The 11,840-nt window shown below is 50.4% G+C and overlaps 1 protein-coding gene across 1 annotated transcript; it reads left to right on the forward strand.

Moving 5' to 3' along the window:
- Window positions 1-1,393: 1,393 nt before the first annotated feature.
- On the forward strand, window positions 1,394-11,633 carry LOC121443700 (properdin-like). The gene is given in 10 exon segments (XM_041645505.1): window positions 1,394-1,548; window positions 2,468-2,618; window positions 4,457-4,638; window positions 6,353-6,444; window positions 6,446-6,524; window positions 8,174-8,374; window positions 9,656-9,829; window positions 10,297-10,488; window positions 11,231-11,342; window positions 11,447-11,633. Coding segments are annotated over 10 exon segments (1,404 nt in total). The 5' UTR covers window positions 1,394-1,499; the 3' UTR covers window positions 11,619-11,633.
- Window positions 11,634-11,840: the final 207 nt, after the last annotated feature.

The raw sequence follows: 11,840 nt of genomic DNA on the forward strand, positions 1-11,840 counted from the left end.
GAGCTCGGCAATCTCCGGAAATTTGTTTTAAACGGAGCGCGCCGCTTTCCCGTGGGACTTTTCTCGTGCTCTCCCGCCCGTCCCCCGTCCCTTCCCATGGGGACTTTTCTCGCGCTCGCCCGCCCCGCCAGCCGTGACGTCATCCACCGGCGCCGCCCGTCGCCCCCGTCCCGTTCGCCGTGGGACTTTTCTCGCGCTGCGCCGCCCGTCCCCCGCCCCGTCCCGTTCCATGGGGACTTTTCTCGCGCTCGCCCGCCCCGCCCGCCCAGTCGCGACGTCATCCGACGGCGCCGCCCGTCGCCCCCGTCCCGGTTCCCGTGAGACTTTTCTCGCGCCGCGCCGCCCGTCCCCCGTCCCATCCATGGGGACTTTTCTCGCGCTCGCCCGCCCCGCCCGCCCCGTCGTGACGTCATCCACCGGCGCCGCCCGTCCCGTTTACTGTGGGGACTTTTCTCGCGCCGCGCCGCTCGTCCCCCGCCCCGTCCCGTTCCATGGGGACTTTTCTCGCGCCCGCCCGCCCCGCCCGCCGAGCCGTGACGTCATCCGTCGGCGCCGCCCGTCCCGTTTCCTGTGGGGACTTTTCTCGCGCCGCGCCGCCCGTCCCCCGTCCGTTCCCGTGGGGACTTTTCTCGCGCCGGGCGCGCCGCCACGTCATCCACCTGCGCCATCGCGTGACGTCGTGGGTGCGACGGGGATCCCCCCCCGGCCGACCGACTTCTGCTTTTTTTTTATTTTTTAAATGTTTAATTTTTATTGTTTTGACGTATTTATTCGTTTATTTATTTATTAAATGAATTCATTTATTCTTTTTTTATTTATTAAATACATTTTTATTCCTTTACGAAATCGGTTTATTCATTTATGAAAGGTTTCCGTCTCTTCCCCGCCGCCGCCCCCGCGAAAGTTTTGCCTTTTATTATTATTATTGTTATTATTATTTATTTTTTAAATTGTTTATTTTTTATTTATTCACGTTTTCATGAAAGTGTTCGTGTGTTCGTTAAAATAGAAAAATAAATAGAAAAATATAAAAAAAATGGACATGCTGAGTATCGCATAATACATCATAATAAATCTGTAATACGAATACACGGAATCAATATACGGAATAAATACATATTAATATAAATAATAAATACAAATATAACTGTGTATCAATAAATTAAATATAAGAATAAACATAAATCACGTTTTATGTGACGTGTAAGCACGATAAATACATAGAATCAATAGAAATAATATATAATTGATAAATAAATCATAATAAATAAATACAATAAATACAATAAATACATAATAAATAAATAAATCCAAAACTCCGCGCGGGGGTCACAGCGGGGTCACCGGGGGTCACACCGGAAGTCGCCCCCTCCCCGGGCCGCGCCCACTTCCGCCCGCCCCGGGTTCCTCTTTCCCGCGGACAAAGCACTCGGGAGGACTCGGCACAGCACCCCGGCGGCACGGAGGAGGAGGACTCAGCACAGCACCCACCCGCCGCGATGCCGACCCCGGGGTCGCTGCTCCTGCTGCTGCTGCTGCCGGTCGCGGGTAAGCGGGGGAGGGGGGGACTGAGCACAGCACCCAGGGGAGGGGGACTCAGCACAGCACCCAGGGGGACTAAGCACAGCACCCAGGGGGACTCAGCGCAGCACCCAGGGGGACTGAGCACAGCACCCAGGGGGACTGAGCACAGCACCCAGCGGGACTAAGCACAGCACCCAGGGGGACTCAGCACAGCACCCAGGGGGACTCAGCACAGCACCCAGGGGGACTAAGCACAGCACCCAGGAGGACTCAGCACAGCACCCGGGGGACTGAGCACAGCACCCAGGAGGACTCAGCACAGCACCCAGGGGGACTGAGCACAGCACCCAGGGGGACTGAGCACAGCACCCAGCGGGACTGAGCACAGCCCCCAGGGGAGGGGGGACTCAGCACAGCACCCAGGGGGACTAAGCACAGCACCCAGGGGGACTAAGCACAGCACCCAGGGGGACTAAGCACAGCACCCAGGGGAGGGGGCACTCGGCACAGCAGCCAAGGGGACTGAGCGCAGCACCCAGGGGAGGGGGGACTCAGCACAGCACCCAGGGGGACTAAGCACAGCACCCAGGGGAGGGGGGGACTCAGCACAGCACCCAGGGGGACTGAGCACAGCACCCAGCACCCGGGAGCACTCAGCACAGCACCCAGGGGGACTGAGCACAGCACCCAGCACCCGATAGGACTCAGCACAGCACCCAGGGGGATTCAGTGCAGCACCCAGCACACGATAGGACTCAGCACAGCACCCAGGGGGACTGAGCACAGCACCCAGGGGGACTCAGCACAGCACCCAGGGGGGACTCAGCGCAGCCCCCGGCCCCAGGTAGGACTCAGCACAGCACCCGGGGGGACTCAGCGCAGCCCCCGGCCCCCGGTAGGACTCAGCACAGCACCCTGACTGACCCCCCCCTCGGTTCCACAGGTGCGGACCCCGTGCTCTGCTTTGCCCGCTACGAGGAGGCGACGGGCGCCTGCGCGGGGCTGATCGGGGGCGGGGTCAGCGAGGACGCCTGCTGCCTCAACGCCGCCTACGGCTTCCGGGAGCGCGAGGGGGGCCCCTGCCTGGCCTGCGGGTAGGTGCTGGGTGCTGAGTACTCCCCGGGTGCTGGGCGCTGAGTACTCCCTGGGTGCTGGGTGCTGAGTTCTCCCCGGGTGCTGGGCGCTGAGAGCTGAGTTCTCCCCGGGTGCTGGGCTGAGTACTCCCGGGTGCTGGGTGCTGAGTCCTCCCTGGGTGCTGGGGGCTGAGTACTCCCGGGTGCTGGGCGCTGAGTCCTCCCCGGGTGCTCGGCTGAGTACTCCCGGGTGCTGGGTGCTGGGTTCTCCCTGGGTGCTGGGCGCTGAGTCCTCCCGGGTGCTGTGCTGAGTCCTCCTGGGTGCTGGGCTGAGTCCCCCCCCCCCCCCCCCCCCCCGTGCTCTAGGGGGTACTGAGCTCCCGCGGACTCAGCACTTCCCGGCCCTCAGCTGTCGGGGTCGCGACCTCGCGGTTCCCGGTCAGAGGGGGAAATGAAATTCAGATTTTATTTTCATTTTTATTATGTTTTAGTTTATTTTTAATTTTAATTTATTAATGAATTTATTTGATTCTTAAATTTATTTTAATGTATTAATGAATTTGTTTTTAATATTTATTTTTAATTTATTTATTCTATTTTTACATTTATCTTAATTTATTAACTAATTTATTTTTAATTAATTTTTATTCATTTTTAATTTATTTATTCTATTTTTACATTTATCTTAATTTATTAACTAATTTATTTTTAATTAATTTTTATTCATTTTTAATTTATTTATTCTATTTTTACATTTATCTTAATTTATTAATTAATTTATTTTTAGTTAATTTTTATTCATTTTTAATTTATTTATTCTATTTTTACATTTATCTTAATTTATTAACTAATTTATGTTTAGTTAATTGATATTCATTTTTAATTCATTTATTATTTTTAAATTTATCTTAATTTATTAATTAATTTATTCTTCCTTTCTTTATGTCTTAATTTATTTACTTTTCATTTATTTATGAACGTTTTTTTCCCTCTCTTCCCCAGCCGCCGCCTCCCGAGAGCTTTGCTTCTTTTTTATTTCATTTTTATTTTTAATTAATTTTCAATTCATGTTTAATTGATTTATTCTTTATTTTTGTTTGCCATTTATTCATTTATTTTTTATTTATTAATGTATTCTTAATTAATTAACTGATTCATTTGTTCCTTTTATTTTTAATTTATTTTCATGAGTCGATTAATTTATTCGTTTTATTTTTAATTCATTTTCATGAACCGATTATTTTATTCGTTTTATTTTTAATTCACTTTCATTAATTTCTTCGTTTTATTTTTAATTCATTTTCATGAGTCGATTATTTTTTTCGTTTTATTTTTAATTCATTTTCATTTATTCGTTTTATTTTTAATTTATTTTCATTAATCAATTAATTCATTCGTTTTATTTTTAATTTATTTTCATTTATTTGTTTTATTTTTAATTTATTTTCATTAATTAATTCATTCGTTTTATTTTTAATTTATTTTCATTTATTTGTTTTATTTTTAATTTATTTTCATTAATTAATTCATTCGTTTTATTTTTAATTTATTTTCATTTATTCGTTTTATTTTTAATTCATTTTCATTAGTCGATTATTTTATTCGTTTTATTTTTAATTTATTTTCATTTATTCGTTTTATTTTTAATTCATTTTCATTAATTTATTCGTTTTATTTTTAATTTATTTTCATGAATTTATTCGTTTTATTTTTAATTTATTTTCATCAATCGATTATTTTATTCTTTTTATTTTTAATTCATTTTCATTTATTAATTAATTTATTGTTAATTCATGTTTTAGTTGATTTATTTTTCATATTTTATGTATTTTTTATTCATTTCCCCGTCCTCCCCGCAGGTCCCCGCGCTGGTCGCCGTGGTCGCCATGGTCCCCCTGCTCCGTCTCCTGCTCCGAGGGTTCGCGGCTGCGGCACCGGCGCTGCGTGGGGCGGGGGGGGGGCGGGCGCTGCGGGGACGGCACGGAGCCTCGAACCCGGGACTGGGAGCGGGAGGCCTGCGAGGAGCGGCCGTGCTGCCCAGGTGAGGGAGTCGGGGGTCGGGGGGGTCGGGGGTCGGTCAACACACTGCTGTACGGACTAATTATGCATGCGGCATTCTAATGTTATATTCATTATGCGTGCGATAGTCTAATTTTTATATTTATTATGCATGCAGCATTCTAATATTATATTCATTAATTATGCATGCGGTATTCTAATGTTACATTCATCATGCGTGCGATAGTCTAATTTTATATTCATTATGCGTGCAGCATTCTAATATTGCATTCATTAATTATGCATGCGGTATTCTAATGTTATATTCATTATGCGTGCGATAGTCTAGTTTTATATTCATCATGTATGCAACATTCTAATTTTATATTCATTATGCACGCAGCATTCTAATATTATATTCATTAATTATGCATGCGGCATTCTAATTTTATGTTCATTATGCGTGCGATAGTCTAGTTTTATATTCATCGTGTATGCAATATTCTAATTTTATATTTATTTATTATGCATGCAATATTCTAATTTTGACATTTATTTATTATGTATGCAATACTCTAATTTTTATATTTATCATTATGCATACAATATTCTAATTTTATTTTTATTTTTTATGCACGCAATATTCTGATTTTATATCTATTTATTATGTATGCAGTATTCTGATTTTACATCTATTTTTCATGCACGCATTCTAATTTTATATTTATCATGCACACGATATCCTAATTTATTCGTGTTTATTAATTATGTACACACGATGTCCTAATTTATTCGTGTTTGTTAATTATGCAGACAATATCCTAATGTACTCATGTTTATTAATCATGCACACGATATCCTAATTTATTCGTGTTTATTTATTATGCACACAGTATTGTAATTTTATATTTAATTATTATGTGTGCCGTATTCTGATTTCACATTCATTAATTATGCACGCGATATTCCAACTCACATTTATTAATTATGCACACGCGATATTCTAATTTACTCATGTGTATTAATTATGCATGCAATTGTCTAGTTTTATGTTTTTTATTATGTATGCAGTATGGTAATTTTTGTAGTCATTAAACATGCCCACAAAATTGTAATTTTAAATTTACTTATCATGGACACAATATTCTAATTTTATATTCATTTACTAATCATGCAAACTACATTCTGATATTACGCCCGTTAATTATGCATACAATATTATATTTATTCATTTGCATTCATTAATTATGCACGCGATTACCTAATTTATTCATGCTTATTTGTTATGCACACACTACTGTGATTTCACATTTATCAATTATGCAACGCAATATTCTAATTTATTCATGCTTATTCATCACGCACACATGATATTCTAATTTATTCAAGTTTATCAATTATGTCCACAGTATCCGAATTTATTCATGGTTATTAGTTATGCACGCGATATTCTAATGCGCTCATGTTTATTAATTATGCACGCAATATCCTAATTTGCTCATGTTTATTCATTATGCACACACTATATCGTAGTGTGCTCATGTTTATTATTCATGCAATATTCAAATGCGCTCATGTTTATTCATCATGCACACGCGATATCCTAATTGGCTCATGTTTATTAATCATGCACGCGATATTCCAATTGGCTCATGTTTATTAATCATGCACACACAATATGCTAACGCGCTCATGTTTATTAATTATGCACGCGCGATATGCTAACGAGCTCATGTTTATTCATCACCCCCCCCCAGAGCCGGGCGGCTGGTCAGCGTGGGCGCCCTGGGGCCCCTGCTCCGCCACCTGCTCCGCTGGGACCCGGACCCGAGTGCGAGGATGCGACCGCCCCCCCCCCCACCTGCGGCGGCCGCTGCCCCGGGGAGGCCGAGGAGGCCGAGGCCTGCAACACCGCCACCGTCTGCCCCAGTGAGTGCCCCCGCGCCCCGGGGTCCCGGGTTCGAGTCCCCAGGGCGGCTCAGGGGTCAGGGGTCCCGGGTTCGAGTCCCCAGGGCGGCTCAGGGGTCAGGGGTCCCGAGTTCGAGTCCCCAGGGCGGCTCAGGGGTAGAGGTCCCAGGTTCGAATCCCCAGGGCGGCTCAGGGGTTAGAGGACCCAGGTTCGAGTCCCCAGGGCGGCTCAGGGGTTCGGGGTCCCGGGTTCGAGTCCCCAGGGCGGCTCAGGAGTCAGAGGTCCCGGGTTCGAGTACCCAGGGTGGCTCAGGGGTCAGGGGTCCCGAGTTCGAGTCCCCAGGGCGGCTCAGGGGTCAGGGGTCCCAGGTTCGAGTCCCGGGTTCGAGTCCCCAGGGCGGCTCAGGGGTTCGGGGTCCCGGGTTCGAGTCCCCAGGGCGGCTCAGGGGTTCGGGATCCCGGGTTCGAGTCCCCAGGGCGGCTCAGGGGTTAGGGGTCCTGGGTTCGAGTCCCCAGGGCGGGTCAGGCTTCCCGGCTTCGAGTCCCCAGGGCGGCTCAGGGGTCAGAAGTCCCGGGTTCGAGTCCCCAGGGCGGCTCAGGGGTTCGGGGTCCCGGGTTTGAGTCCCCAGGGCGGCTCAGGGGTCAGAGGTCCCGGGTTCGAGTCCCCAGGGCGGCTCAGGGGTCAGGGGTACTGGGTTCGAGTCCCGGGTTCGAGTCTCCAGGGCAGCTCAGGGGTTAGAGGTCCCGGGTTCGAGTCCCCAGGGCGGCTCAGGGGTCAGGGGTCCCGGGTTCGAGTCCCCAGGGCGGCTCAGGGGTCTGGGGTCCCGGGTTCGAGTCCCGGGTTCGAGTCCCCAGGGCGGCTCAGGGGTTCGGGGTCCCGGGTTCGAGTCCACAGGGCGGCTCAGGGGTCTGGGGTCCCGGGTTCGAGTCCCGGGTTCGAGTCCCCAGGGCGGTCAGGGGTTAGAGCGGCACCGGCTCCGCCCGAGGTCCCGGGTTCGAGTCCCGGCCACCACCGCAGGCAGACAGGATCCTGTATGAAAGATAAATTAATTAATTAGAATATTGCGTACATGATAAATACATAAAATTACAATATTGCATGCCCAATTAATAAACATAAAATTAGAATATTGCATGCATAATTAATAAATATAAAATTTGAACATTGCATACATAATTAATAACTACAGAAATTAAAAAATTGTATCCATGATGAATAAATATAAAATTAGAATATTGTCTCCATAATAAATATAAAAATTAGAATATTGCATACGTGATGAATATAAAATTAGAATATTGTGTCGATAATGAATAAATGTAAACATTAGAATATTGCGTGCATAATAAATAAATAAACATAAATATTACAACATTGTATACACAAGGAATAAATAAATATAAAAACAGAACATTGCATACATAATTAATAAATATCACAATATTTTATCCATGATCCATGAATATAAAATCAGAATATCGCATGCATAATTAATAAATATTGAAAATTAGAATGCTGCACGCATAATGAATGAACATAGGAAATTAGCATACCGCACGCATAATGAATAAATATTAAAATTAGCATATCGCACGCATGATGAGCGAATATAGAGAATTAGCATGCCGCATGCATAATTAACGAATTTGGATATCCCCGCCCCCCACAGCGCACGGCGCCTGGTCGCCCTGGGGCCCCTGGAGCCGCTGCTCCGCTTCCTGCCACAGCCAAGGAGATGGAGCCCAGGATCCCCAGGAATCGCGCGCCCGCACCTGCTCCGCCCCCGCGCCCTCCCAGAATCCCCCGGGGCGGCCCTGCCCCGGAGCAGCGAAGGAGGAGCGGGCCTGCGTCGGCCTCCCGCCCTGCCCAGGCACGTCGGGGTGCTGCGCTGAGTACTCCCTCGGGTGCTGTGCTGAGTACTCCCTCGGGTGCTGGGTGCTGAGTGCTCCCTCGGGTGCTGGGTGCTGAGTGCTCCCTCAGGTGCTGGGTGCTGAGTGCTCCCTCGGGTGCTGGCCTGAGTACTCCCTCGGGTGCTGCGCTGAGTACTCCTTCTCCGCGGGTGCTGAGTGCTGAATGCTCCCTCGGGTGCTGTGCTGAGTACTCCCTCAGGTGCTGCGCTCAGTGCTCCCTCGGGCGCTGCGCTGAGTGCTCCCTCGGGTGCTGCGCTGAGTACTCCTTCTCTGCGGGTGCTGTGCTGAGTGCTCCCTCGGGTGCTGTGCTGAGTGCTCCCTCGGGTACCGAGCGGTGTGTTCAGTAGTCCTCCGGGGTGACGAGTGCTGTGCTGAGTCCTCTGGGGTGACGAGTGCTGCGCTGAGTCCTCCCGGGTGCTGTGCTGAGTCCTCCCGGGTGCTGCACTGAGTCCCCCCCACCCCCCAGTAATCTGAGGGAACGGAGGGACGTGGGGTCAAAGGTCGGCGCGGGGGGCGGGGTTCGGTGATGGCGCGCCATTTTGTTTATTTTTATTATTTATTTTAAATATTTATTTTATTTTAATCATTTATTTTAAATATTTATTTACCTCAGTTTTGTTTTAAATGTCTATTTTATTCATGGATTGATTCTCTTTCAGTGTTTATTTAAAGTGTTTATTTTAAATATTTGTCGACTGACTCGTTTCCAGTATTTATTATTTGAAACATTTATTCGTACATTTTAGATTTAGTGACGCGTTTTAAGCACTGATTTATTTACTCTTATTTATTGCTCATATTTATTATTTTGAACATTGATTTATTTGAGACATGTATTCGTTCACTGTAGTTTCATTTATTTATTTAAAATATCTATTCATTTTATTTATTGATTAATTCCCTCTCAGTATTTATTACTATTTTAAACATTGATTTGATTGATTTAGTTTTATTGACGTGTTTTAAATATTTATTTATTTACTTTTATTTGTTCATATTTATTATGTTAAACATTTATTCCTTCATTTTACTTTTATCGACGCGTTTTAAACATTTACTCTTATTTGCTCATATTTATTACCTTACACATTTATTTATTTTAAACATTTATTCGTTCACTTTGCTTTTATTTATTTATTGTAAACATCTATTCATTTGATTTATTGATTAATTCTTTATTTTATACGTGTATTATTTATTTGATTTGATTTATTCCCCCCCCCCCCCCCCCCCCCCCGCAGTGGACGGCGGCTGGGGCCCCTGGGGCGCGGTCGGCGCATGCTCCGTGACCTGCGGCGTCGGCGTGACCCCGGAGCGCCGGTCATGTGACAGCCCCGCCCCCCGCCACGGAGGCGCCGCCTGTGCCGGGGACGCCGCCCGGACCCAGGTCTGCAACACAGCCGTGCCGTGCCCCGGTGAGCATTTCCGGTCCCCGCCGCCGCACAGCCCCATGGGAGCTGTAGTCCCCAGCCCGGGCCGTAGACCAACGCACTTCCGGTCCCCGCCGCCGCACAGCCCCATGGGAGCTGTAGTCCCCAGCCAGGGCCTCAGACCCCCTCACTTCCGGTCTTCCCCGCAGAGCCCCATGGGAGCTGTAGTCCCCAGCCAGGGCCGCAGACCCCCGCACTTCCTCTCTCCACCGCAAAGCTCCATGGGAGATGTAGTCCCAGGTAGCCAGGGATCCAGAGCTCACTTCCAGTCGCTGTCCCAGAGCCTTCTGGGAGATGAGTGCCACCCAGTATGCCCCAGAGCTCACTTCCGGTCCCTGTCCCAGAGCCCTCTGGGAAATGTAGTCCCTCACGGGAGGTCTTAGCGCTCATTTCCGGTGTCCGTCCCGGTGCCCCCTGGGAAACGTAGTCCCCCCCCCCCCGGATCCCCACAGTGGACGGCGAGTGGGGGCCCTGGGGCCCGTGGAGTCCCTGCCGGCGCGCGGCCGTGGCCGACATCCGGTGCGCGGAGATCCCGGGGCAGCAGTCTCGCGCGAGGACGTGCGCCGGCCGGAAGTTCGGCGGGAAGCGGTGCCCGGGCGACTACCAGGACATCCGGCACTGCTATGACGTCACCGACTGCGTCCGTGAGTGGCCCGGGGGGAGGGGGGGACTCAGCACCCAGCACCCAGGGAGGACTCAGCTCCTAGCACCCAACGGGGAGGACTCAGCCCAGCACCCAGGGGGGACTCAGCACCCAGCACCCAACGGGGAGGACTCAGCTCCCAGCACCCGGGGAGGACTCAGCCCCCAGCACCCGGGGAGGACTCAGCTCCCAGCACCCAGGGGGGACTCAGCTCCCAGCACCCAACGGGGAGGACTCAGTTCCCAGCACCCAACGGGGAGGACTCAGCTCAGCACCCGGGGAGGACTCAGCTCCCAGCACCCGGGGAGAACTCAGCTCCCAGCACCCAGGGGGGACTCAGTTCCCAGCACCCAACGGGGAGGACTCAGTTCCCAGCACCCAACGGGGAGTACTCAGTTCCCAGCACCCGGGGAGAACTCAGCCCCCAGCACCCAGGGAGGACTCAGCCCCGAGCACCCGGGGAGGACTCAGCTCCCAGCACCCGGGGAGGACTCAGCCCCCAGCACCCAGGGAGAACTCAGTTCCCAGCACCCGGGGAGGACTCAGCCCAACACCCACGTGGGAGGACTCAGCCCCCAGCACCCGGGGAGGACTCAGTTCCCAGCACCCGGGGAGAAGTCAGCTCCCAGCACCCGGGGAGAACTCAGCACCCAGCACCCGGGGAGGACTCAGTACAGCACCCAGAAGGACTGAGCCCCCAGCACCCAGGGAGTACTCAGCCCAGCACCCCGTCCCCGTTGCAGTGAACGGTTCGTGGTTGCCCTGGGGCCCCTGGAGCCTGTGCACCCCGCCCTGCGGCCCCGAACCCACGCGCGTCCGCCGGCGTCTGTGCGACCCGCTGCTCCCCGAGTACCCGTGAGTGGGGGGGAGCTGAGGCAGGGGGATGGCTGAGGAGGTGGAGGAGGAGCTGAGGCAGGGGGATGGCTGGACTCTAATTTATATTTATGTACCCCGCGCAGGCGCACGCTGTCCCCCGTGGACGACCTCGCCCCCCCCAGGCCCGTCTCCTTCGCGGGGTCCCCGCGCCCGCGCTGCCCGGAGCTGCAGGGGCGCAGCCCGGAGGTGGAGGAGCGGAGGCCTTGCGCGCAGGCGCCGCCCTGTGCAGACGAGGGGGAGGGGGAGGGGGAGTGAGGGGGGGAGGGGCCTCCCAGCATGCTGTGCTCGCGGAGGGGTCCCGAGTTCGAGTCCCGGCCACGGGGGAGGGCGGCGCAGTGGTTAGCGCCGCGTCGTCGGGGTCCCGAGTTCGAGTCCTGGCCACCCCGGCCCGGCCCGGACGGAACGTTGTACGCAATGATCAATAAATAAATCAATGGAGAAAATGAGATTGTGGCCCGCGTGGTGAATAAATAAAAC

The sequence above is a fragment of the Microtus oregoni genome, unplaced genomic scaffold (genome assembly GCF_018167655.1).
Source record: "Microtus oregoni isolate MIOR12 unplaced genomic scaffold, Mior012 000112F_001, whole genome shotgun sequence".
NCBI classification, from domain to species: domain Eukaryota; kingdom Metazoa; phylum Chordata; class Mammalia; order Rodentia; family Cricetidae; genus Microtus; species Microtus oregoni.